Source organism: Mustela erminea, chromosome 18, assembly GCF_009829155.1.
Source record: "Mustela erminea isolate mMusErm1 chromosome 18, mMusErm1.Pri, whole genome shotgun sequence".
Taxonomy (NCBI): Eukaryota; Metazoa; Chordata; class Mammalia; order Carnivora; family Mustelidae; genus Mustela; species Mustela erminea.
In genome coordinates this window covers 778666-805947 of record NC_045631.1, presented here as the reverse complement: position 1 = coordinate 805947, position 27282 = coordinate 778666, and the positions used below count along the sequence as shown (strand labels likewise).

General features: G+C 61.2%; 1 protein-coding gene across 2 annotated transcripts in view; it reads right to left on the bottom strand.

Moving 5' to 3' along the window:
- Window positions 1-26585, bottom strand: part of PITPNM3 (PITPNM family member 3) — a 58783-nt gene extending 32198 nt beyond the window's left edge. The window contains exons 1-3 of one of the 2 annotated variants that reach the window (XM_032321660.1): window positions 26374-26585; window positions 13655-13750; window positions 7639-7746 (exon numbers count right to left, since the gene is read on the bottom strand). In XM_032321660.1, coding sequence (XP_032177551.1) covers window positions 7639-7746; window positions 13655-13750; window positions 26374-26395 — 226 coding nt within the window. In that variant the 5' untranslated portion in view covers window positions 26396-26585. The remainder of the gene's footprint in view (window positions 1-7638; window positions 7747-13654; window positions 13751-26373) is intronic. The other variant, XM_032321659.1, reaches the window with a different exon arrangement.
- Between the last annotated feature and the right edge of the window lie 697 nt (window positions 26586-27282).

Here is a 27282-nt window from a genome sequence, read left to right as displayed (position 1 = left end):
GTCGGGGCCCGAGTCCTGTGGGGTCTGCCTCTGAGACTTGGGCCCCACAGTGGAAGGGGCATCTGTGCTGTCCACTGCTGTCCCCGTGCCTGGCACGCTGCTTCTCAGCCGCGCATGCCCCTACGGGCGGACTCCACTGAGTTCCGTGGACGACAGAACTCGCCCCCCGACCCCAGAAAAGCCGCTCTCCGCAGTCCTGGAAGTCAGATGAACCCCTCGCGGCCAGTGGGCTCCGGAACGCATCGCAGATGACAGCCACGCACAAGATACACTTTCGTTCACACATAAACGATCCCCAGCCAAGTGAGGACACCCGCAAACATCCCCCCCAAGGCCCCGTGAAGAGTGTTCTGCGGAGGGGACAGCCCACGGCCGACTTGAGAAGAACTGTGCTGGAGGGAAGATGCATACCCCACCGTCGTACTCATGGCCACAACCAACATCGCAAGGGTTGAAGCTCTCTGTGCATTTTCAATGACTTCCTTCAAATCATACGCCCTCAGGAGGGGAAGCCCCGGTCCACAGGCGGGGGGGGGGGGGGCCCACCTGCACACCCCATGGGGCACACTGCCGTCGTCCCCTGAGCTCTCTGCCTCCCGACACTAGACTCATACCAGGACACACGCTCTGCCCAGACCGCTCACGGCTCATGGGCCCACAGTGGCTCCCCTTCCTCGCGGTCTGAGCCTGGCAAGCCAGCCTCTCTGGAAAGCAGCCCCTGGGCACCTGCTGCGCCCACTCCAACCCCGATGCCCTCCACCGCGGGATGCTGTCTCTGAGTCGGTCTCGCCGTCTCAGGCCTCACTCCTTTCCTACACATGTAAGAGTGTGGCTCCCTGGTCAAGCTGTCCACGGCTGTCTGATTCCTACGGCAATGGTGAGCTCACGCTCCCCAGACGACGACAATTGTGGGAAGGAGGACCTCCATGCCTGGCTGAGGTATTTACCCTTCACTCCTCAGATAATGGAAATCCCCGTGCCGGTCTCCCTGCAGAAGGAAGTCCTGGGTTTACAGCACAGTAGAGCTGAATGCAGATGGTAAACTCACAACAGGACCCAGGCTTTTTCTCCTGCCCCAAAATGACACCAAATATTTTCTGAGGAATTGGTCTTTAGTGGTACTATAAAATAAGAAGGGGGTGTCCTTGGCAGAGCGGACACTGTATGGCACCCCTGGGAGGTGGAGAGCAGAGGGAACAGGTCAGGGGAGGCAGGGCTGGCAATGGCATGTGCAGAGCCTGTGCACAAAGAAAAGGTGGGGACCATGTTCAGAAGTACTAAGAGTTTGAAGATGGCAACAGCAGAGCATAAAATCAAGTGAGAGACCCTCAGCGTGGAGCTTTGTAGGACCGCCAAGGTCACACAGCCATACTGCCAGTGAGGAGAGGGGAAGCCATAATTTGCATCCTGCAGAGGAAGGAAGGCTGTGGCCAAAGGAGGGGCAGCTCGGGGGAAAGCAGTCTCCTCGATGGAAAACCCAGGAGCAAAAGAAGCTTTTCCAACCATGTGGGCCTCCTCCCAACACCTGCCTGTATTGACCGAGCAGAGGCATCTGCTCTCAGGTGTGGGAAGGGCTGAGTGTCTGAGAACAGGACACCCTGGGAAGCTAAAAATACCAAGAAGAATAAACCAGAAGCTCATGTCATCCAGCAGCATGTGCTACCCTCTCCGATAATCAGAGCACAGCTGTTTGCAATAAACAGACACATCCCGGCAGCCAGTGACAGGCTGGCGGGGGGAGTCTGACTACGGAGTTGGGTACACAGTGTCACCCAGTATCACAGGAAGACCAAAAGCATGGAAGCAAGACGCCAAACTCAGTGACAGAGGGAGGTGAGCCCAAGAAAATGGATCTGCAGACCCCTTAGCCAGTCAGCAGGACCTCAGAGTCGAGCCATCACCACCAGGACCTAAAGGGCACTTAAAACACAGATTCAGTGAGTCTGGGAGGGAGCTCCAAAATTCACATCTCTGACAGGTGTCCAAGTGATGCTGATGCTACGGGTCCAGGGAACACTCTTTGAGAACCACATTATTAGACACAGGACATAAGCCAGAGTTTGGGAGGAATCATGGGGTAAATAAAACAGCTCTCTGGGAAAGGGAAGACAGAGAAGGTGGTTGGGACAACTGGGCAGTGCCTGCCTCCCTCCTGACAATAAGAATGTTGCCTGATGACATTCAGTTTGTCCCTAAAACAAGACTGTAAGCAGCACCTTAAGTGAGAGCTCACAGACTGTTAGTATAAATTATTCAGAAAGACATATGCAGTCTCTGAACATAAAAGATAGAAACATGGCAAGGACCGAGTGAGACACAGGGCTCAGGGACACAGGGCTGTTCCCTACATGAAAGTCAATCACAGTAACAGAAAACAGGACAAAACCCACAGGATCATCTCAATAGAGGCAGAAGAAGCACTTGGCAAAACACAACACCCTTTCATGAGAAAAATCCCTGATATAACCCAGAATAGAAGGGAACTGCCTCGACCAAGCAAATGACAACTACAGGAAAAGCCCAGCTAACATTATATTTAACAGCAGAAGACTGAAAACTCCACCGATGATCGGGAACAAGACAAGATGCCAGCTCCCACCATTGCTATTCAGTATTACACTGGGGAATTTAGCCAGAGAATTCAGGCAAGAAAGGGAAATAAAATGCATCCAGGCTGGAAAGGAAGAAGTAAAACTACCTGTTTGGAGATGACATGATCTTGCGTATAGAACATCCTAAGGAATCCTTACCCCAAAATAAACCTAATAAATGATTTCAGCAAAGTTGCAGGATAGGATACAAGATTATATACAAAAATCAATTGCATTTCTATATACTTGCAAATAATCCATGAATGAAATGAAGAAAATAATCCAGTTACAATAGCACCAAAAAGAATAGAATACTTTGGAGTAAATTTAGCAAAACAAGTGCAAAACTTGTACCCTGAAAATAACAAAATGTCACTGAAAGAAATTAAAGAAGACCTAAATGAACAGAAAGACATCCCATGTTCATGGATTGAAAGACTGAAATTGTTGAAATGGTGATACACCCCAAATCGATCTACAGATTCAACACAACCCCTATTAAAATCCCAGCTGGGTTTTTTGCAGAAATTGAGAAGCCAATTCTAAAATTCACAAGGAAATACAAGGAATACAGAATAGCCAAAAAAAAAAAAAAAAAAAAAAAACCTTGCAAAACAGAGCAAAGCACATGGATCCTGATTTCAAACTAACTACAAGGGCACAGTTATCAAGATGGTGTGGTGCAGGCCTAAGGATACACACGTATCATTGGAATAGAATTGAGAGCCCAAATGTAAATCCCTATGTTTCTCATCAACTGACTTTTGACAAGGATGCCAAGACAATTCAAGAATTGTCTTTCCAATAAATGGTTCCAGTACCACTGGTAACCCACCAGCAAAACAATGAAGTTGAACCCCTACCTCACACTCTATATAAAAATGAACTCAAAGTGAATCAGACCTAAATGGAAGAGCTAAAACTATAAGACTCTTAAGGGTAAATCTTCATGACTTTGTATTAGTTGATGGTTTCTTAGATATGGCCTTGAACACAGAAATAATAAAAGTGAAAGTACATAAAATGGGTTTCATCTGACTGTTAAAAATTTGCACTCTAAAGGGTATTATCAAGAAAGTGAAAAGACAGCCACAGCATGGAAGAAAGTATCTGTAAATCATATAACTGATAAGGGTCTAGTATCCACAATATATAAAGAACACTTATAACTCAACAAGAGAAAAACAATCTGATTTTAAATGGGCAAAGGATTTGAACAGACTTTCTTCAAAGAAGATAAACAATAACCAAAAAGCACATAAACATATGTTTATCATCATCGGTCATTAGGGAAATGCAAATCCAATCCATAATCATATGCCATGTCGTACCCACTGGTGAAGCTATAATCGAGCAACAAAGACAAGTGCTGAAAAGAATGTGGCTTGTCTGAACTCTGGTACAACACTGGTAGGAAGGGAACATGGGGCAGCCTAGCACTCCCAGTCCTGGGAGTGTCCCCCACAAAAACCCATACTTGAATACTTACAGTAGAATTACTTATAACAGTAAAAAAAAAAGGAAACCACCCGAATGTCCACCAGTTGATGAATGGATGAACCATATGTGGGACTATCATTCAGCCATAAAATGGAATGATGTTCTGGCCATGCCACAGCAGGGCCGAGTCTCAGAATCACGATGTCAAGGCAGACAGCAAATTCAAAAGGCCACATACTGTTGGAGTCTATGCATACAAAATCCCAGGGTTTTGAGGAGAGAAAAATGGGGAGTGGCTGCTGGTAGGTATGGGATTTCTTCTTGGGCTGATGAGATGTTCAGGAACTAGGTAGTGGTGGCTACTCAGGGTCATGAATGTACAAACTGTACAGAAAGCACTGAATTGTGCACTTTATGAGGGTGGGTTATATGGTATGCGAATTGTGTCTCAGTTTGTAAAAGAACTCGGCAGGACCTACCTTCCTTGGACAATGTTAATGGCAGCACTGTGCTTCCTGAGATCACTGGACTCAAGCTCGCTCCCGTTCCATGTCATAATCTCGCTGAGGGATCTTTGGTTAATTAGCCCACGCTGAAGTGCGTGTGGTCTATTTCCATCCACTTCTAACCCACCAGGGGACTCTGACATGTCAAAGAACAGGAAGAAAGAGACCTTGCAGAGCAAAGAATGAGTCTGTGGCACCCACGGATAAATACCAGATTGTTACGGAAAAAAACCACAGTGCACGAAAATGAAAAGATGATTGTTTAAAAAGAAAGAAAGAAAGAAAGAAAAAGCAAAAAGAAAAAAAAAACCCAAAACAAAAAAACCCTAGAAGAGCTGAGCAGAGGAAGGGCGATGGCTAGAGAAGACAGAACTGGGGAGCTACCGATGGGGTTGGAGCGAGGAACATTTCCAGAGCCCAGCAAGGACCAAGAAATAGGAACAGGAAGGGCAAGGGGAGACCCAGGTCTGGAACGTCTCTAAGGTAAGTGTGGAAGGGGAAACAGAGAAAGAAACCCCTGAAAAATAATAAAAAGAAAACACGCGTGTGTGCGTGTGTGTACATCAATATGCACAGATGTATACAATGTAACATATACAACGCGCCATATAGTAACTTAAACAAGTGCCGAATAGAGACCCGATACATTGTACTCCGTGTTGCGTGTTTTGTGTGTACAAAGTGCCTGTCATGTCCCATTACGTGCTGCACCTACGTACCTAGTATACACTGTATCGTGTTGTGCATCATATGTTGTACATGTATGTGCACGTGTGTACGTGGTTACGTCACACCTCACAGGCCGTCAGGAACACGGGGAACGTGAAACGGCCTCAGGCATCCAGGCAGAGCTAACACGCAGGCAGCTAGCCCACAGCTGAGTCTGTAGCCCAGGGAAGAAGTCGCAGCTGGAGATGGACATGGGGTCACCATGGAGGGCGGCGGCGACCACCCAGGCTGGTCTCCAGGGCAGAATTCTCCTGACGCGTCGGGGGCTTCTGCTGCCCAGAGTCATGCCCGGGCCTCCCTCCTGAGGCCCCGGCGCTCAGTGCCCTCCTGCACGGGTGACTGTCGCCAGGACCCCCGCTCCTCCTCGGCTCCAGGGGGCTGTACCCTCACTGAGCACAGGAGCGGCCTGTGTCGTGGCGGATGGATGGGCGGCCAATGAGATGAATGCGTGTGTTCTGCTCTGTGAACGAGTCACACCCTGAGTCCCCAGGGGCTGCAGACACAGTGGTTTCCCCTCCTCACCCTTCCCTGCCCGCCCTGCTCCCCCCACCCACGGGGAGGAAATAGTATCAGCATCGTGGTTCTGACCCAGTGCAGCCCGTCAGGTGCTTGCCGGAATGTACTGGTCCCCGAAGCGGATGACCTGGTACAGAACGCACTTGGCAAGTCCTGACTCACTTAAGCTCCCCCAACACCAGCACTAGCCCTGCTCTGCCCACAAAGAAAGGGAGGTGCCAAAGGTACCCAGAGTTTGCCTGCCTGCAGAGCCAAGTTCATGCCCAGACCACGGAGAGCGCCTGAGGCTCTCCCTCCCTTGCCCTCCAGCACCCCCAGCCCTGGCTGCTGCTCCTGCCCCTCCCAGCTTGCACAGGAGGAGTCGGGGGGAGGGGATGGGAAGAGGTTGGCCAGATGGGCCGTGAGTGCAAGGCTGGGCTTGTCTTATAATGACTGAGCACTGTCCCAGGAAGCAGCTGGAACCTGGGACCCCTTCTGGGCCCCTCCAGGCTTCGTGGTGAAGGCAAGGGCAGGCCAAGGGTCCTTCTGCAAACGCACGGCTGTGACAACTGGGGCATTGCCTCTGGACAGGCCCTGGGGACCAAACTGGAGCCTGCCCTTCCTGGGAACAGCCCAGTTTCTTTAAGACCTGACTACTCTGCAGAGGCCCCAAAGCCCACCTCCATCCAGCTGGCAACGAGGATACAAGGGAGAGGGGTTGAGCGTGGTGCCGCACCAGCTCCCAGGACCTCGGGCAGAACACATCGTCTGTAAGCCTGGGGTTCGCCATCTGTAGGATGAACACCCATCCGTCCCTGTGCGTCCATCTCACAGCACAGCTTTGGCACGGTGAGTGCCCCAAGCCCAGGGCACAGGGGATGGGCTCGAGGGAAGTGGCTCCAGGCAAGACACCAGCACTGAGCCGGCTGCCACCAAGACGGCCGTCCTCTCGGGCTGGGCCGGGACCATCTCACAGGACACCTCCAGAGGGGACAGCCTGGCCCAGCCCGTGTGTGAGGAATGACAGGGCCGGGAAATGAGGAAGAGGTCCTCTCTGGGCTGGGGGAGGGGGGACAGGAAGGACTAGCCTGGGGGCAACACGCCCAGAGGCCAGCCCCCTTGACGCAGGGTGGTTCTAGATCTGGCCCTGCTTCCTGAGTGGCCTTCATCCAACCCAGGCTCTGATGACGCGGCCTTCCCACTAAGCGACCTGCTCCACCCGCCCCTCGAAGCCTGGCTCCGTAGCTCCGTCCTCGGGAACCTTCCTTGCCCCCTCTCTCCCCAGTGCCCAGCGACCCTCCGCCCAAGCTTGAACCCTTACATCTTGTCTTGTCCTGTATCACCGTCCCAAGCGGTGGCCCCAGGTGGGCCCCAGGGTTCCGTCTGCCAAGTGCTTGTATGCAGTAGGTGCTCAGCAAACTCTCGGGGATGTGAAACGGCCAAATGGGCAGGACGCCTAGGAGGACGGGCTGCTCTGCTGATGGGCGCCTCCATGAAAAGCCCCGTGGGCCAACCCAGCCGCACACTCCTTCCTCAACCACTTGGCCCGCAGCAGGTGCGGCCCACCCTGCTCCCCTTCCGGGTCCTTCCCAGAGGCTCTCCACCCGCCTCCCTGGCTTCACCTGTTCTGCCGACCCCGGAGATCACCCCCGCCCCTGCCCTCAGGAACGCATGCCCCCGGGGGAGGTCATCCCACGGACAAGGGAAGCTCGGCCGCCCGGCACAGAAAGCCCCGCACGAGAGCCCACGGGGGCTCCCACAGGCCACAGCATTCGGGGAGGTGCCCAGAGAGACCCGAGCTCTCGCCGCTGTCACCCACGCCCCGGCCCCTGTGGCACGTGCGTGCACACGCCCCGGCCCCAGAAGCAGAGGCTCACCCGGACGCTCGTCCAGCTTCCCCATGGTCTCCATCTGCTCCGCCAAGTCATTGGAGTTCCACTGGCTCATCCCGATGAGGAGGGCACTCTTCCCTTCGGCCACCTCCTCTGTGGGCAGAAGCAGAGGCGGGCATGAGCACGCGGGCTGCGTCCAGGTGACCTACCCGTGGACGCAGACTTCCGCTACCTGAGGGGTCTGCGCTCGTGGACAGCTACGACACTTCCTGGAAGCTCCCGCCATGGGCAGGCATGGCTGCTGCACCCTATGGGGCCCCCACAGGCTGCGGCAAAGAAAGGGACGAGGGGACGGTCATGAGGGAGGCTGAAAGCCCCATCTGTCTCTGCTCCCTGCCACCAAGAGCGGTGTTTCCTGAAAGGAAACGTGTTTGCAAGGAAGAGGAAGGCCATGCCCTTTGCTCAGTTTTTCCTTGGGTAGGTTATTGGCTTCTCCGAGCCTCAGTTTTTACATCAGAAAAATGGGTGCGGCACGTCCCCCCAACACACAGACCTGCCGTGAGGGTTCAAGGAGGCAATGGGGCAAAGGTCTCAGGGCATGGGGTGCTGGTTGATAAAGACAGTACAGTCTCGCGCGTGAGAGGTGCTGCCGCCGGCACTTGGGTTTGAGGGGGGCAGGACCAGCTCCGGTGTACCTGGGAGGGCAGGAGACATCCGAGCAGGCCTTGATCTGTAATGACCCCTTGGCTTTCATGTCACACTTGTGAACCCAGTAATGCCTCCGTCCTCTCCAACGTCCCCCTCAACCCCGTCTCTATCCCCGCTCTTCCCCAGAAGGGCTCAGAGACAACACCGAGGGAGTCAGTGGGGCCACGTTCCCCAACCACACTGAGCGCCGGTCCCCGGGCCCCATGTCAGCTGCACACCCGTCTGGTGCAGCCCCCCATCCCAGAGCAGGGCACGTCCTCCAGACCGATCCCACAGGCGTCCGCAAGCCCGGCTGTGAAAGGGACGAGCCTTCCTGCCAAGGGCGCCGCACCCCTTCTCACAGGTTTAGCGGGTCCGTGAGGAGAATCCAATGGGTCAGGACAACCCAGAGCAGGAGACAGGAGCCAGATAGCGCCGGGGAGCTGTCCATGGTCCTGACCGCGCTGGCGCTCCCCGACCCCACCTGCAGCCAGGACACCTGCTCCTGCCTCCAGAGTGCACCTGGAGGGATTCACCCATGTCACCGGGTGCCGGCTCCGCACGGAGATGGTCACACACGCTTCACGACATCCCCTTACTCTGCCCTCGTGACGCATCAAGAAAGGTAATGATCGGCACCATTTCCATTTTATAGACGAGGAAAGCTTCGCACAGAGCAATTCAGGACCTTGCCGGAGGCCACCAGCCAGAACCGGGATTTGAACCCAGATGCACCGTTCTGAGAGCCCTCCGATCCCGACGGCCTGGCCTGGACACCCTGAGTCATCTGCCCAGCCCCCCAGCCAGGCGCCACACGTACGCCCTGACCGCTCCCCACAGGCGGCCTGCTCCCCGCTGGCACACCTCTACGCTGGCATGCAGCGCTGTATTCTGGGCACACCCCGGCCGGATTCCAGTCCACACTCTGCCCCACGTGTCCTCCAGCTGTTCCTGTCCTCGTGTCTCTTCTGCTGGGCTCTGGTTTGACAGCCCTTCCCAGCAAGCCACCCCGAGGACAGGAGAGGATGTCCTGCACCTGCGAAGCTCCAGGGGCCCACGTGTGGTCAGAAGATGTCAGGGAGTACAACCCTTGGGGAAGCAGGACCGCCAAGGGCTTAAAAGCTGAGCTCTGGGGTTCGACAGGCTCTCTTCAACCTTGGGTGCACCATCTGCGGGCTCTCGGACCTTGAATGGTAACGTGTGTTTACGAACCTCAGTATTTCTCACTATGAAACCACATCGTGGCATCGGGTTGCCCTGAGGTTAGATGAGGTCAGGAAGGCAAGGTGTCCATGGGCATGACGACCACAGGACAGGTGCGGGCCTGGAGAACCGCCCATGAAGATGACAGCACAGAGCCCCATGGGGTGTGTGTGTTTGAGGTGGTCAGCGTCCCGGGGACCCCCAGGGCTCAGCAGAGCCCCCTCCTCTCCTGGCCCACAGCCCCTTGGTCTCTCTTTCCAAGAAGTGCGGCATCCTCACAGACTTGCGCCACGTCCCTGCGCTTGTGGTTGGCCATTCTCACCCATACCCCCAGCCCCCCCACTCCTCTCAGGCTGCAGCAGTCCCTGCCACACCGTCCCACACCACCAGGGCAGGCCTCGCTCTGGCCACGTGCTCGAGCTCCTGCTGCCCGGCTCTCTGGGCTCAGGACCTCCCTATCCCCACTGGGCTCTTACTGTTCTTCCTCTCCCACTGGATCTCTCTCAACACCCTGGTTCAGTCCTGGGGAGCCACACCCCCCCACTCTGCTTTCAGGAACCTTCCACAGCTTCTCACACTCGCTGACCCCAGCCGCCCTCGCCCACACTCTCCCCTCCCTGGGTCTCCCCTCTGCCCGCTCTCAGCTCTCAGCCTGGGGGGTTCACTCTAGCAACAGTGGGCTCTTCCCCGAGAGGACACGCACACGCACGCACACGCACACCCGGAGCCCATGGCCGCTCTGTCCGCTCCATGTCCCTTCGCTGCGGTAAGTGCCTCTCGGCAGGGCGCACGGAGGCCACGAAGCGCTGGCTAGACGCGTGCTCTGGTTACCGATTCTGCATTTTGGCTGGAGGCTGCGCTCCGCATGCTGACCATCACCCCAAGAGACTCTGGGGGAAGGTTTTTGCACCGACCTCTCCCCCATGGAGCTCCCGTCCCTGCCCAGCCCAGACCCTGGACGGACTCGGACCCTGATGCGAGCTGGGTCCTTGCCTTTTACTCACGGCCTCTGTGTCCTCCCACCCCGGGGCCACAGGATCTCAGAGCAGCGAGACTCCTTGCTCTGCACAGGGAGGATCCACCTCAAGCCCACTGAGCTGAGGACGTGTCCCCTTCCATGATCACTGGCCTAACACCACCTGTCACCCCTGCATCAGACACCGATCTCTCAGGACCGAGGAGAGCCCTGCCCTGGGGCCTCTGGGTTCAGGACTGCACACCTTCCCCTGGCGCTATGTACTGCGGTCCAGCCTGCCCCCCACCACAGCCATCACGGGATCCCCACACAGCCCATCTCGGATACCTCGGGGCAGCTCTGTGGCACCCACTCCTCCTCTCTCAGCCTTAATGAGAGGACAGGGGTCAAGAGTTCCCCTGTGGTTTGATTCTGTGAGACCCCTTGGTCCCCTGCCCACCAAGGCATAGCGTCCCACTCGTCCCTGAGACAAACGACCCCACCCCTTCCATGTGCAACATGATGGGCCCCAGAGACTTGCCTGGGGTCAGACACGGGCCAGTCACCGGCCCAATCTCTATCCAAGTGGCTTGCACTGTCCTGTCCACTACCTTCCCTCCCGCCTGAGGCTGTGCACCCACAGGAAGCCCAGACAAAGCTGTGCCGTAGTTCCCCGCGGTCTCGTGGCAGCACCATGCTTTGGTTCCCGTGGGCTTGTGGCAGCCTCACACTGTGGTCTTGGTTGTTTCCTTCCTTATTTTATTTTCGGCAGCTGTCAGTGTGGCTCACCTGCTCTCCGCGGTCTTCCCGCCCACCACCACCGATCAGCAGGCTCGGCAAGGGCTGGGACAGTGCCCATGCGCCCCGTGTGCCCTATGCGAGGGCAGCGCCCGCTCCCCGACGTGCAGGTACTCAGTAAACACGGAAAGAGGGGATGGGTAGGCGGATTCTAGCCCCTGCTCTGCCCAACTCCTTGAGTGACCTTGAGCGACCCTGAGCAAGCTTCCCAGTCCTCTGGCCTCAGTGTCCCAGCCTGGAGACTGGGGTAGCAGTGTTGAACTCAAAGACCTTGCAGGCCCCCAGCTCTGACATGAGGTTGAGCCATGGACTCTCCCGCCACCCCCTGGCTTTGCCCTCGCTCTGCACCCCAGCCCTCCAGACTGGTCTGCAGCCCCCACATCTCCTGTGACTGACAGGAGGGAGGAACCTCTTCTGGGTCAAGAATCTGGACCCCAGCACCCAGCCCACAGTGCCCAGGGAGCTGGCCTTCTGCCCAGGGGGTGCTGGGTGCCCAGCCTGCTCCACTCTCCTGCCCCCAATGCCTCGCACCCCTCACACACAGCCAAGCCCTGCACCCGGAGCCCAACCCTCTCCCCTGCACTACCAGAGCGAGGGGCTCCCGCCCCACCAGGGAAACCCTGTTCAGGCCTACAGGCTGGAGGACGGAAGAAGGTCCAACCTCGGTACTAAGTCAGAGAAAGGGACCTGACCCCCCCACACTGAGCTTCAGGGTTCCAGCCCCGCCACCCCACCTCTGATGTGGCCTCAGCTTCCCCATCTTCCCCATCAGAACACTGAGGAGGAGGATGTAACGTTGCAGGGGCCTGCTTGGACAAGCACCCCACCCAGGAGCTTCCCGACGGCTGGAGGATGCAGGGCCCTGCTAGAGGAGGGGACAGCAGGAGAACAGGGCCAGGGAGGGGACCCTCGAGTCCTGGACCCCCACGGCCTGGCCCCGAGGCTGAGAGCTGCCAGTGGGGCCTGACTCGGCTCAGGCAGCGGAGGACAGCTTCACCCCTGACTGCTCACTTGAGTCTGGGACCCTCCAGAGGCCTTGATGGGGGAAGACACGGAGCACCAGGAGGAGGGTAGGGGGCAGCCCAGAAGTAAGGGGGTCTACACAGCCTGTGGGGCGGCTCCTGTGGCTAAGGGCTGGGGTGCTAGGCAGTGGGGAGCAGATAACGGGGCTCCCAGGAGCCAAGGGCAGAGGAGGGGGACAGGGCGGACCCGCGGCTGGGGGAGGGGAGGTCACAGGGAGAACAGGTGTGGCGGGAGGCACAGCGGGCAGGGTGGAAGGTGGGACCCTCAGAGGGGAAGCAGGTGAGCAGGCCTGACCCGCCCACCAAACCACACCACAGTGCTCCCAGCACAGGCCATCCCCATGCTCTAGGAACCCCAGCCCCGATGAACTGCCAAGTATTTGAAACAGATGTTCTAAGCATCAGAGTAGCGATGCTTGTTGTCACACTGAAGCTAGCTGCTACGGAGACGCGGCCCCGGCAGCGCCTCCAGACAGACACCAGTGGGGACAGCAAACGAGTCCCAAGGGGGCTGTTTCGGGAGTGGCCTCAAGGCCAAGCCTCCCCCTGCCCAGCTGGAAGGCACTGGAACCGGGCATTCCCCATTTCTGGAGTTATGGAGGGCACAGGGAAACTGAGGCTGGGAGACGATCAATGGCAAGGCTGAGATCACGTCCCAAGTGCCCCACATGTCCCGGTGCCCTGAGTGTCCCGTGTGCCCTGAGTGTCCCAAACACACAGTCTGTCTTTCAGACATTTTGCCAGGCATTTCAAAGCCAGCCGTCCCAGGAGTGAGCTGACCCCCCACATAGGGTGCCCTTCCTGGGTGGGGCCCAGCCAGCCGGTGAGGACCAGGTGCTCCGGGGGCAGGAGGAGGCCTCCAGGGCTTCTCGTCCACCTGCACACGGGCCTGGCAAGCGCGACCACGGGGACCCTCGGGAATTCTGGACAGACTTCACTGCCCACCTGCCACTTCCTGTGTCTGGAAGGCTCCTTGCCCTCGTCCCTTGTCACCGTGGAGAGGACACCACAGGCTCCCCATCCCACGTCCATTAGGGACCCACGTCACCATGGAACGTGTGGTGCGTTTCACTCGCGGCATCCTTCCCCCTCAGGAGTGTGCCTTCCCCAGGGTCACTGCTGGGTTTGGCCTCCCTACCGAACCACAGGCCCGAGGAGGGCAGTGCCACAGCCCATGGCCTCTGCAGCCCGGTGAGTGCCTTGCACGGCACCCAAGGAGACCCAGAGGGTGGAAGAGTAAAGGCAGAGCCCCTGCCGGGGACTCACAGATCGGGTACCTCTGAAATGTGGGACGTGGTGTCCAAGGAGGGAGAGACACTAACCCCCACAGGGAGCCCCTTCCCAGGGCTTCTAGAACAGTCATCCAGCCAACGACGGGACGACAGCGTCCACTTACCTCTGGCATCAAAGAATTCATCGTCCGAGCTTTCCACGGAGTCGCAGAGCACGTTTCTCAGGTGCCAGGGGGCACCGCCGCCCGGGGGAGGGCCACCTGCCAGAGGGAACACTCCCGTTAGCCCGGCCTGAGAGCGCCTCCAGCGTGTGGCAGGCAGACCTGTGCCCCCAGACCGACGGCCGCCAACAGCCCCGCCCCTCGCCAAGCCGGCCAGACACGCGGCTTGTGTTGGGCCCCCGACCCCCTCCACCGTGCTGCGGTGAGGCAGGCGCGAGTGGGCCCCAAACAGACCGGAGTCGGTCAAGGCACGCCGCCACGGTCGCCGGGCACATCACGACTCGCATGGCCGTGCAGCGAGGGCGCGGGGTCACTCCCGCGGGAAGGGGGATCTGTTCACGATGGCCTCTCGAAGGCCCCACCACCTGCTCAAAATGGGACACCAAGGTCAGCGGAGCAGGGTACAGAGGCCCCGAAAGTCACGGCCGGTCGTGTCCGCGTCTTCCCACAGGCCGCCTGCTTCTGGCCGTGCCCAGTGGTAGGAGCGTGACGGGGGTGGGGAGGCCGACGCCCACACCACGCGTGCAGCCTAGACACGCAAGCCCCTGTCAGGAGGGGGCCTGGGCCTGAGCCCTGCCCTGCTTAGAACCCTGAGGCCCCGTTTCCACGCCACGGCCTTGGTTTGCCCCGGAAGGTATGAACGGCCATCGGCCCCGGGCTCAGAGGATGTGAACGGAGGCAGGTGCAGCGTCCGCCTCACGGAAGGCCCAGAGCTGCAGCCTCTGGGTCCACACGAGGCCCGATGGGTGCCGGCGGCCCTCCGGGGCAGTGAGGACACACACGGGATGTGGCCTTCTCCTTCGCCCACCCGCGCCGGGCTGCCCTGGAGCCCCTCTCTGAGCTCCCTCCACAGGCACCCGGGCGCTCACACCCTCCACTCGTCCCCAGACCCATGAAGAGCGGGGACCGTCCACACTGAAACCATGAAGGTGTCGGGAGAAACCTGCCCAGTCACTTTCCTGAGGGTCATCAGGGAGCAGCTTAACCATCGTGTCCGGCAGCACCGGAGCCTCGAAGGTGTCCGACGTCCGCGTGGGGACAGGACGGAACAGTGCAGTGGTCCCGGTGGAGGACACCCACAGGTACGGCCAGGAGGGAGAGAGGCAGGAAGGGCAGGGACAGTGTGTTCCTTTGGGCCAGTTTGGAAAACACGCCTGTGTCTGCACACGGATTCGGGCGGCGTGTTGGTTAAACGCTCAGGTCTGAGGAGGGACGGCCTGGATCCACAGTCACTGAGGCCCCGAGAAGCTGTGGGAGGGTAGTTGAGCCCCTCCACAGCCCCTGTGCCTCAGTTTCCCCAGCTGTAAGGTGAGGACAGCTTACACCTGCTGGGGAGGGTGTCCCCCTCGAGCGACGCATCACGGCACTCATGAGCCCAGAGCGAGCATCCGCGGCAGAGATCATGGTACAAATTTATGTTCAGCCACGTCACTGCATCGGGGAGGACACGCCCAAGAGGCCGGCAAAGGTTCCTGCGGAGCAGCTCTGACAGGAGGAGGCTGGGAGACGTGGCTTCTACACGGCTGAGTGATTCGATTCCCGAGTCAACCTATTCTACCCATTCGAAGAGGCGTGTTTCCTCACACCTTTACATCTTTAAAACCGGACCGCGTGGCCCGAGAGTGCATATCCCAGCTCCGGCGGGCACTGGAGCAACTCAGGCTCGGACAGCACAGACCCGCTCGCACATGGGCCCTTTGGGAAACACTCGAGGCTTTTCTTTCAGCAAACGTCCTTATAGGTTTACTAATCATGCTTCCTCCCCTGCAGCAGAAGCCCCAGTAATCCATGGCACGTCGCACAGGAGACACGCGGAATGCGCAGTCACCGACCACATGACTGGAGAGGTCTGGTCACCAGTAGGGACTACGGCGTCTTAGAGACTAGGGGAGACAGTGAAATCACCCTGCACTCAGGGCTGGTCCTCCCAGGGCACCAGCCCTGGCCAGCACGTCACACGTCATGTGTCTAGAGAGACCCGTCTTCTTATAGAAGATCCCTGCCTCAGTTTCCTCATCTGCACATTGAGGAACCTGACGGCGAATGTCCCTTTTCCATTCTGACTGACGTCGGAGGAGCCCGTCTGGCACACACGCCAGTGAGCAAGGGGGAGGTGGGTGCTGCCCCAGCCCTGGCTACGGGAGCCAGGCGTGGGCACTGTGACAGCCCCAGGGAGCCCACGGCAGCCCTGTCCCCTCCGTGCTCCGCACCCCTGCAGGAAGCTGGCACTGCTCCCTGCCATACGCCCAGATCCCACATCACAAACTGTTCCTGAAGGGCGAGACCAGCCCCATGGGCCCAGGGACCCTGCCCCTGCCTGTCGCTGTAGCCTCACCCACCACTCACTCCCAAACGCACCCCAGCCTGAGCACCATGCTGGGAGCCAGGCCAGAAGCATGCTGGGAGGTGCGTTCTGAAGCCCGGAGTCCCAGCGAGGGGCACCCACATGCCCCGCGGGGACTCTCTAAGCTCTCGATGCTTGCCCATCCCTGAGGGCCGCGTGGCAGGCTGGGCAGCCAGTCCCTGCTCACAGACTCTGTCTTTCCTGAGAGGTTGCACCAGTGTGTGTGTGTGTTGGGGGGGGGGGGTGCTCCAGCAGCTGCGGCAAGACAGGGAGAAGAAACCAAAGGGATACGGATTTGAAAGGAAAAACCCAAGCCGCCTTGATGCTCAGACGGCATCATGTCTACACAGAAACAAAACCTCCACAGAATCGAAAAAACCCACCGGAAACGCCCCTGGAACAGCACAGTTGCCGGGTACGAGGCCGACACATGAAGCCAGCCGCACCCTGGGCTGTCAGGAGGAGCCGGAGTTAGACACTTAAGAAACAAAACCATTTATAACCTGCACCAAAAAAACCAAACCCACGAAAAGAAGCGCTTGAGTAGAAACCGAATGTCTGCAGAGAGGCTTGAGACACAGAAAGCACAGTCATTTAAACGTCCTGCCGAGTTCACCTTCATGCACACGCGTTCCCGGTCAGCAGCATACACACTAGACTAACACGCAGATGTGCCTCGCTGCGCACACCCATTCTGGTCCACGAGGTGAAGCCTGGACGGCCAGGACGGTCCCACTGTCCCTGCTGTTTGGTCCCCGTGGGTCGGGCGGGGCAGCGGGCTTAGCGGAAGCTTCACCCCAGTCTGTCCAGTACCTAAGCTTGAAGGGCAGAGGCTCTGGGATCTGTAGGCCACACACCGGCGCCTCCCACATCCTTCCCTTTGGGCCACCATCCCTCTAGGTCACTGCCACGCTGACAACAGGTGTGACGGGCTGGGCTTCGCGGGGTCCCGGGGCGGGGGGAGCGGCTGCAGGGAAGCAGCGGGACGAGGGTGTGAGACCTTCCTACAGATGCGTCGGTCCCTGAGAAGGAGCCGGACACACCGAGCATGTATACATGTGTGTCCTGCACACACGCGTGTAGGGTGCACAGGCGGAGGGAGTGCACGTGACCCGCCCCACAGCCGAGGGTGTGGACAGCTGTTTGCTCGAGGCCACAAAGCCCGTCAGTGACCGAGGCGGCGTGGGAAGCGGGACCCATCCAACCGGCCCTCCGGCTCTGCGAGTCAGCGTCTGGGTATCCTCGTGTCCATGTGGACATCTCCACGTGCACCTGCCCTCCTGGGAGGCGGCCATCCTCCCGAGGCCACCCTTCCCGACCCTGTCCGAAAGACACGCCAAGCACACGCGCTCCCACAGAATGCCCTCCCCGCCTCTGTGCCTCATGCACACCGGCTTGCCAGCAGGGGTGGACAGTCAGCAGAAACGTTACCACGTGGCCATGGAGCGACACCAACCCGGGCTCCTGCTACCATTTACGGACCCGGGACAGAAGCTCACGGAGCTCGTGGGGCCTCACTTCTGTCGCCTGCGAGATGGGCATCGTAGCTCCAACCCTGTCCTCGGGAATTCAGCCCAGACTGCCCACTGTTGGGTCCAGTGCCCTGGCCCCCCACCAGCGGCAGGACTGAGGTGTAGCCAGGGCTCACGGGGGCTTCCCGGCAGCCCCCCACGGCCACAGACCCATCCACGTCCTCCAAGCCCCCCTGACATCCTCCAGCAGACTCTCCTCCTGTCCCACCTCCTCCAACACACTTACTTAGAGCTCTAAATTGGGACCAAAGAGAAAGGGGGAAAGCCAGCCTCGCGGTCCAGAGGGATGCTGAGGATCCCTTGCTCCCGTGAGGCCCTGACCCCCAGCAGGCTCTGAGCTCTCTCCTGCCACCCAGGATAGTCTTTTGACCAGGCCTGGGCCTCCCCAGCACGGGCTCCTATCACCAGCCACACACACCAGTTTGTCTTCCCCAACTGGGCTGGCCCAGGGACACGGCAACGGAGGGACACGTGGACAGGAGCCATCAGGGATGCTCGGCCCTGTGCCAAGGAACCCCCAAAGCGGCCCCAACCTGCGGACAGGAGGCCACCGGAGAGGAGACACCATGCTGAGCTCAGGAGCCCCACCCGAGGGGGAAGGCATCGGCCGACCCCTCTGGGGCCAGGCCGCGGGCCGGACTGCACCCTGGGGGAAGGAGTTAGGGCCGAGCCAACCTGGATTGGTCCGTGCCCCTGGGATGCAGCTTCGCAAGAGCCCAGGACAAACGAGGGGCAGCCCAGCCACAGGGCTGAAGGCCAGTTCCACACCCCCACAGTGTGGGCAGCGTGTCCCGCAGGCAGACGCCCTGCAGGCTGGAGGGCCTGGAGGCCTTCCTGGGGAGGGGGCCCAGCTGAGCCTTAGGGGCAGGGTGTACAGGGTGGGCAAGGTGGAACGGAGGACAGACACAGGTCAGCGCAGTCAGACCATGACTGTGGATGCTGGATTGAGACGCTTCTCCTCCGGAACGGGAAGTCTGGCTCATCAGAGCACAGAGAGGCCTCCGGCGTCTGCGGTGACGGCCACATGGCGCTGGGGTTGAAGCAGCCCCTGCCAGCTGCCTCCGGGGGCTCCAGCGACTCTGAGTGGCTGGGCAGGGCCGTCCGGCACTGGGCCAGCCCGCGGCTGGATGCGAAGCCACGGCAGGGACGCTGCCTGCGAACCACGTGCACCTGGGGGCAGCGAGTGCTCTGCTGGGGCTCCCTTAGGCCCCGTGTCCCCCGTGCCTCCACGTCCGTCACGCACGCATGCACACACGCACGCCGTGGTCTCACAACACTCGGAATCCCGCCCCGCTGCTCTGGCCTGGGCTCCCACGAGTCCACATGCAGGACCTGGAGTGAGACGTGCGGGTCTGGCCCCGGCCCCGGAGCCTGGCCTCCCGCCTCAGTCGAGCATGATGTGGACCACCGTCCCACTCACCCGCCCCCGGAGGCTGGTTCAGATCCCAGGCCTGCCTCTCAGCCGTCCGCCGGGCATTAGTAACTGCTGCTAACCACGCTGTGCCTCAGTTTCCCATTTTGGACGTGGGGGCAGTAACAGCACTCAGAGCGGCCGCTGTGAGGACTGCAGGAATAAGCGTCCATAACAGGCTTAGCACCACGCCCGACTCTGCCGGCGTCTGTGCACACAGACCCCATGGGGCCCCTGCCCCTCACGGGCACAGCGCCCCGTCCCCCAGACTCTGAGCATCACAAGGCCAGGATTTCTGGGCTCCTGCCGCACATGGCCTCTGGGAGGCCCCGGGCCACGCTCCCTGGGTCCCCACCCTCCCCTCATTCCCACCTGTGCTGGGGGTCAGTGCAGAGCCCTCCCGCCCTGAGGGAGTCTGGAGCCTGCCTCCTCTGTGCGCCCCTGACGTCCTTCTCCTGGGCCATCAGAGCACCCATCTGCAGCCTGGGTCCAGGCCTGCCTGCCCCACTGGGCAGTGGGTTCCCTGGGGCACACCCTTGGTGGGAACCCTCCAGGACTGAGCACCAAGGAAGCTCTCATTCTGCTGGGCACGGATCCCTGCAGGAGAGAACTCAGGGGTGGCCCTCTCAGGGAAGCATCCCATGCACCTGTCTTCACCCCCCTCTCTGGGTCACAACAGGTCCGGGAAGCAGACTCGTCCAGGGCCGACCTGCCCACGCTCAGCCCTCACGGGTGCCACCAGGGCGGGACGAGAGGCCAGAGAAGCCGCTGAAGGAGACCGATGCAGGTTGGGGGTTGGTTGCTATGGAAACAAGTCCTAACTCTTCCCAAACCGCTGTATGCGCCACTGATGAGCATATGGGCTGGGCTGTTTCAGGGACATGCGGGGAGCCCTGGGAGGGCCTGTCTGCTGGGGCTCTCGGCACCCGGAGCCCAAGTCCTGGATGACCGGAAGGAATCCAATCCAGCTCCTGGGGGACCAGGTGGCCCCACGAGTCCGGGCGTGGGCTCCAGGCTGCAGAGTGGACACGAGACCATCCATAGCCCACACCTGGAGCAGTGGCCCAGACGGAGGCACGGCCCTGGCACACAGCAGGCCACGGCGCCCATCCCCGTTGCTTGGTACCCGTGGCCATGGCCCCATGGCAGACCCAGCTGCAAATTGGGCACCAGTGCCAGCCGCCGTCTTCCACCTGACCCTGGCCATACTGGCCCCGGGCACAACAGAGGGGCTCGGCCTCTGCCAACATAGACTCCCGGGCAGTGCCTCCCACAGCTGCCGGGGGCCTGCATGGCCCGGGAGGCCAGCGAGGAAGGGCCGTGGCCCCAACCTGCAGCTGGCCTGTCCACTGTCCCAGCCCTGTCCCCAGACGTGGGCTGGAGGTGGATCAGGACCCCAGGGTCCCCACAGGACACATCTGGCTCAACCAGTTACTCTGAAACTATCTGTCTTCTGGTAGCTCGTGAACATGCCGCTGCAACGCCCGCTAGTTCGCGTCTTTAGGAGAGAACCGGTGATTAATCTCTTTGGCTACCTACGGCATTTCCATCGGCCCTGCCTGCCTGGCTCTGCAAGAGTCGGAGCTGCTGGGAGCAAAGCTCCGAGGGCCCGGCAGTCCGTCCCCCAGACTCCTGCTCCACGAGGAGAAGGCGTTGTCCTCCCGCGAATGGGAGCTCACACAGCGCCGCAGAGGGCTCCGCCGCCTACAGGCCGCTCATGAGAGCGGTGGGGACTGAGGCCCCCTGCCAGTCATGCCCCTGAGCCCCTGTGGGGGGTGGGGGACAGAGCCTGAGGAGGAAGCCGCAGAGGAGGAAGCCCCAGGAGCCGGCCTGCACTGTGGCAAGAGCCCCAGAGGCCACCTTTGGCAGTCGGGGAGCAGCGAGGGCCAAGGTGACCCTGCGTGGGCCTCCTTACCACCTGCCACTCCAAGGCTGCTCCAGAGAGGGCAGGGGACCCCAGGCCACCTCCTGCCCTGCAGGCTCCCCACCTGGGGCTGATTCACAGCCCCCGACGCTGCGGGGCCAGGACCCCAGAGTTGGGGCTGTGCGAGGCTCTCGGCGCTCCTCCAGATTCCCGGGAACAGAGCGACAGCAAGGCAGAGACACCCCACACGTCCTGGGCAGTAACGGGAAGGCCGAAAATAGCTCTTTTTTACCACCAGGGATGACTCCAGAGTTGCTCAGCCAGGACCAGACTCCCAGGGGAGGGATGTGGGTGGGGACAGGAGAAGGAAGCCTCAGGCCATGGCCAGGCAGAGGCATTGAGGAGGAGGACAGGGGAGCGACATGCTGTGGAGCGGTTGGGGGACGGTCAGGGGTGTGCGAGCAGGGATGGGTGGCCGCGGCTTCTCCACACCCCGAGTCTTGCACCCGGCGGGCTGTCCCTGAGCAGGAGCTGTGAGGGAGGTGACCAGCTCAGCTGCAGGCCACTGGGAAGAGGCTGCTCCCAGACACAGCCTGATGGGTTTCCATCTTTGCTTCCAAAGACAGCAACCTCCCTCCCCTGCAGAGCAACGGCCATCTGGGAAGGGGAGCGCCTCCTCGCTGGCCTCCCCCACACCAGTCTGCAAACACGCGGGTGACCCTCTCCAGGGAGCGCGGGCTCCGGACTCCCCAGGTCACCCACCCCTGGAGGGTCGGGCCCGGGCTCCGCTGCTCACCGGCCTGGGGACGAGCCGGGCCAAGAAGCTGCGACAGCAGCTTGCGGGCCAGGCACCCGGTTTCTGGGGTCTGACGCAGCAGCGCCTGCCGCCGCCAGCCCTGGCCACACAGGCTGACCCCACTTCCCACGGCCACAAAACCTCCCCCACCCCAGGGCATGAACGTGTCCCACAGACGGGCCACCCCCAGCCTCAGAGCGAGCCTCACAAGCACCACCCTGGGGACAGCCTGGAGGTGGGGGGGGTGGAGGGGGCGCAGCAGGGACCCAACTCCAGCCCGAGCCGCTGACAGGCAGGAGACGCCCCCCACCCACACGCGGCCCCCCATGAGGACTGGGGCCCGCACAGCTGGGCGGGCGGCCCTGGAGGTGGCATTTACCTCCGGAGTGACTCACGGAGGCTCCATTCCTTTGCACGGGGGGGGGGGGGGGGGGGGGTGCAACTTAGCATTTTCTTTCTCTTTAGAAAACAAGGATTTTAAAGCCCCGGGAGTAGAGAGAATTTGAGGGCGGGGGGGGGGGGTGCTGGGATCTCGTGGTTTCCAGGCTCACTGGTGATGTGCTCCAGGCCCCCTCCCACACCAGGCCCTGGGGTGGGGGGGGCGAGTTGGCCACCCCCTTCCCCGCCTGGCTGCAGATCTGGTGACCCCCAGGGCACGTGGGCTGTCTGTGCTGGGCCCATCCCCCACAACCCCTCTGGGGTCCCTGGGGGGGCAGGAGAGCAGAGAGGAGACCCCCCTCCCCCACCCAGAGGACAGGGCCGTAGGGATGGGCTGAGAAAGAAGAAAGACCAGTGTTAAAGCCGCAGCAACTTTAGAGCCAGTCCTGGTTCCTGAGACTCTCCCTGGCCTTCCCCAACCCCCCACCCTTGAGGAAACTGAGGCCCAGGAGGGCAGGTCAAGGTTAAGCCCCAACCAGCCCCCAGTCCTACTTCCAGCCCAGCCTCTGACTTCACAGGGTTCTAGAATGAGACACTTCACCCTCCCAGGGCTCCGTTTCCTCATCCATAAAATGGGAGTGACACGGAGCCTTACCGGAGAGACGCTGTCCAGCCAGCAGGTGGGAGGCCAGTGACATCTCAACCACGGTGCCTCCAGACCCCCAGCCAGAATCCACCAGAACACCCCACTCCCCACGAGCGTTCACATCCCCGTTCTTGAAGACACCGACCTCAGGAGAGGGCCCCATGCCCTCTGGGCCTCAGTTTCCTGCAAACGGGTCTGTAAGCTGGCGTCACACCCTCTGGCCAGTGGGATGCAGATCCGGCCCCTGCAAGGGGGGTCTAGCCAAATGCTCACACTCCAGGTCCCACTGAAGACTCCCAAACAACCGGCCAGGTAGACGGGGCCTCCCGCTAATACAAGGGCTCCGGGGCCCAAGGCCACAGGTATGAGACAAGACTCAGGGACCCAGCAGCTCGCGCAGCCCAGGCTGAGAGGCAGCAAAGCATCTCCGGTAGGCACCTACCCGGCTCACCAGCTCTGCCGCTGACAGTGGCTCCAACAAAGTGCTCCCCAAAGTGCTGCGAGTCTGGTCCCTCCTCGGGAGAGGACGAGTCCCCTGCCCAACCCGGCCCAGGCCCCGCAGGCCCCTCCCCTCGGAGCAGGGCCAGCCCCTGGGAGCTAATAAACTGGTTCCTCCAGCCCAAGGCCCTGCCCTGCTGAGAAGAGGTCCCAAACTGCTGGGGCACTGGGTGGGGAAGGGGGGTGCCTGAGGGGAGGTGGGCAGGGGCAGGAAGCAACCCTTCCCCACAGAGCCAGCCCGGACCTCACCTGCCTCTCCCCCGGGGCAGAGGGGCTGCCGAAACTCCCAACCTGCCACCGGGCCCCATCCTCCATGCTGCTCTCCGTCCTGAGCTCTTTCCAGTCCCCCAACACCCCTCCCCAACCCCTCCACAACCACCTCTCCCTCCAACCAGCCCCTCCCCAACCCCAGGCCTGCCCCTCGCCATCTTCCCATCCAAATTCACCAGCCTCTAAGGCATAACTCCTACTACCGCCCGCCTTCACTGTCTTGGGCCTCCTGTTCTGTTCCACCACCCACAGGTAGCCCTGGGGTGCAGATGACCATCCCCGCCAGAAGGCTTGGCCCCTCCTTGTCCACCAGACCTAGAGCTCCCCCAGGCCCTCCCCTTCTCTCTCAAGACTAGATGCAGGGTACCACAACAGCTCTGGCCTGGGTTACTGAAGTCTCCCGAGAGACCCGGAACTGGTAACAACCTGTTTGGAATCAACACTCTAACTTACCCAATCCCTTCAGGAAACTCCCAACATGCTTTCCTGCACCTGGGATCTCCTGGCAAAGTGAAAGTCCTTTTACTGCTTCCCGTCAGCGCCTGTCTGACATAGCTAGCTGCTCAGGCTGCACACTGCACGAGCCCAAAAACACCATTCACTAGCCCACGATATGATAATCCCAGAGTCATGCGCTATGGTGACTCTGGGACCCAAACCCCTGCCTCTTCCCTCATTAGGCAGCCCTTTGGCCAGTTTTCAGAGGGAACATCTCACAGGTCACAGAATACATCCTGACTCACAGGCCGGCCTCCCACAGCTTCCCCCTGCAACCTTCAGCCTTCCTTGGTTCCAGTGTCACCCCCCAGGGTGGCCTGATCATTTCTAACCATCAGTCTGCCCATCCACCGTGGACGGTCGTGAGCATCAACACCTCTCTGTGTTACGACCCCCCTTGCACCCCAGTTTCTCTAGCTGCGGCGAGAGGGCTGTGGGCCCCCATCTGTGAGGCCGTCTCTGTTCTAAAGCTGGCCAATCTATTCTGTTCCGGCTTTGCTGGTGTGGCTCCCGTGCACGCGCCACCGAGAGCCGTTTTCAGGTCAGTAGGCTTAGAGCCTGAAGAGCAGAAGGGACATTTGCAAAATGCAAAGCAGCCCAGAAGGACCGAGCAAAGCAGGCATCGACCCCTCTTACTGGGTCAGTCCCAGCGGCTCCTGGGAGGGGCAGCTGAGTACAGGAGTGAGGGGCCTGGGTGCTGGGACCCACGGAGGAGGGCGTCCAGGCTCCCCGCAGGGAAGGGCCGGGCACAGAACGGACGCCGAGAAGACAAGATGTTAGAGCGGTGCGAGGTCCAGCCGCTCTGGGCCAGGCAGTGCCTCACCTGCCGCCGTCAGCCTGGGACCCAAAGGACCACGGGCCACCGCAGGGGCCAAACGGCACCCCAGGCTGTGGGGGCCACTGACGGGGCCATGATGGAGACAGTCCCTTACTTCCTCCTTCAGAGGAGGCTCTGCCCAGACCCTCTGTTTCCGATGCCTTAGGAGGGGGAGAGAAGCATTTCCCCCTCCGGGATCACTGTGCACAGTGCCGAGAACACAGTTCAGGCAGAGGGCTGGCTGCTGTCATCATGGCCCTGCCCCAGCAGGTGATCTGTGCAGGGCTGTGCACGCACACGCACACACGCACACACGGAGCGGGGGTGGTGGGTGGGACACACACCCTGCCTTGCCCTCTGGGAACAGTGGGTGTGGGGAGGGACCCCGGCGCCAGGAGGGAGGGAGACAGCGTTTTCCAGCCTGCCCCGCGTCATCTCCTGGTACCTCCCGCAGCACCTCCATGAGGAATGGGTGTTTAGCTGTGCTGCACGCTTGCTGGGTCTCGCTTGGCCTGCCCCACCCTGCAGGGCTCCTTGGGGGCCATAAGTCACAAGCCCAGCATGTGCAGGCAGTTGGGGGCGGTTAGATCCAGCCCAAGGTCCAGAGCACCATTCCTGGGGTGGCACTGGATTTGCACAGAGCCCAGGCGCTCACACTGAGTGTATATATGGGTGAATTCACACTTGTTCTGGCACGGTCAGGGCTTGCAGGGAAAGGGGTGGGGTTCATGCCAGACCAATGCCGTGTCCCGAGGGAAGGCACAGCACCTGCTAACGTCACAGGCTGGGTGTGAGTTCTCGAAACATTTACACACGCCAGCCTCCCCAGCCCGGCCTGCTGAGACCGGGCTGGCGGTCGCCCACACGGTGGGGCCAGTCTTGGGGGCTCTCCCCACCACGGGGCCCAGAGTGTGGTGCAACTCCTGCTCCCCAGCGCCCGGCTCTGGGCCTGGCACACAGCGGATGCTGGTGAATGAACCGTCCGAATGAATGAATGAAGGAATGACTAACGCCCACTCCCTCACACCACGGGTCTGCACCCGGTGCCTGGGGGAGGGCAGAGCCCACCGGACCCCAGAAGAGACTCCACCTTCAGACCCCCGCACCTGACGCTCTGCCTCCAGGGTCGGGTGGGGGAAACGGATAGGACGGTCCCCGGTGGTGCAGCGCCAGCACCCCTCCTTCCCAAGAAGGAATCTGGGTCTCCTGACTGAGCTGGGGGCGGGGGCATCGGCGCGTCCTGTTCAGAGCAAGGGGCAGGACAGGGGGGCGCGTCCTGGCTGGCGCTAGGGGCGTGGGATGGAGCGGCGGCCACCGGACAGCCCCTGAGGTCCCCGCGCCCTGGGCTGCCCGTGCGGGTGGCAGTGGAGGCCTGGCGGGGGGGGGCGGTGGCGGCCTGACCCCGACCCGGGCGCCGCAGACCCGCCCCCACCCGCGCCGGCGCCGTTCCTCCAGGTGCCGGGGGCGCAGGAAGGACGCGGGGCGCACGGCCCTCCCGGAACCTCCGCCCACCTGCGCGGGGGCTCACCTGGGCCCGCGGCCCCTCCTTGCGCCGCGCGGGTCCCTCCCCCCGGCCGCCGGCCCTGCCCTCCCGGCGCCCGCCCTCACCTGCGCGGCCCGCCTGGGCCATGTCCCGGGCGGCGGGCTCCGGCTGCGCCGCGCGCGCTCCTCGCCGCTCCCGGCCGGGCCCCGGCAGCCGAGCCGCCTCCGGCCCCGAGCGGACTCCGCGCGCCGCGCCCCGCGCCCCCGCCCCGCGCGCCTCAGCCGCCGCAGCCACCGCCTCGCCGCTCCCTCCCGCTGCCTTAAAGGCGCCGAGCGGCGGCCGCGCCGCCCCCCGCGCCTCCGGGGAGGGACTGACGGAGGAAAGCGCCCGACGCCGCCCCCGTGGGCCCGCACCCCCGCCCGGCCGCGGCCGCCGCTCTCCGGCCACCACCGCAGCGCGCGGGGGGCGCAGACGCGGGGCGGCCCTGCGGTGCGGGCGGGGACGCGGACGCGCGGGCCGGGAGAAGGGGCGCGGGGACGCGGGGGCGCAGCGCCAGGGAGACACCCCCGGGCCGAGACGCCAGCCGGGGAGGTGGGGAGAGGGAGATCAGAGAAGACGGGCGACCCAGAGCCTGGCGCGGGAGAGACACCTAGCAGCAGAGGCGAGGAGAGAGGGAGGTGGCCCTGGGATGGCTCTCCATCAGCGCCCCGCCAAGGTCCGGGGGCGTGACCACGGTCTGACCTAGCCTCAGCTTGGAAAGGACCTCAGTGCCTTGAACTCTGCGGGAACGTGTGCAATATACCCAAATCCCACCTGGGATTCCAGGGCGGGAGGCCAGCAGCCCAGCCAGCAAGCTGCGGCCTTGGCACTTCCTAAACCTGGCCGCAGACATTCCCGGTGAGCAGGCCCTGGGGGCAGGCGTCTGCCTGAGCACAGCCAGGGATTCACAATGCGGGGCAGCCCGAGGGGTGGCAGCTGCTGGAGGGGGTGGGTGCCAGGATAAGCCTCCTAGCTCCCTGCTACTGCTGGGGTTA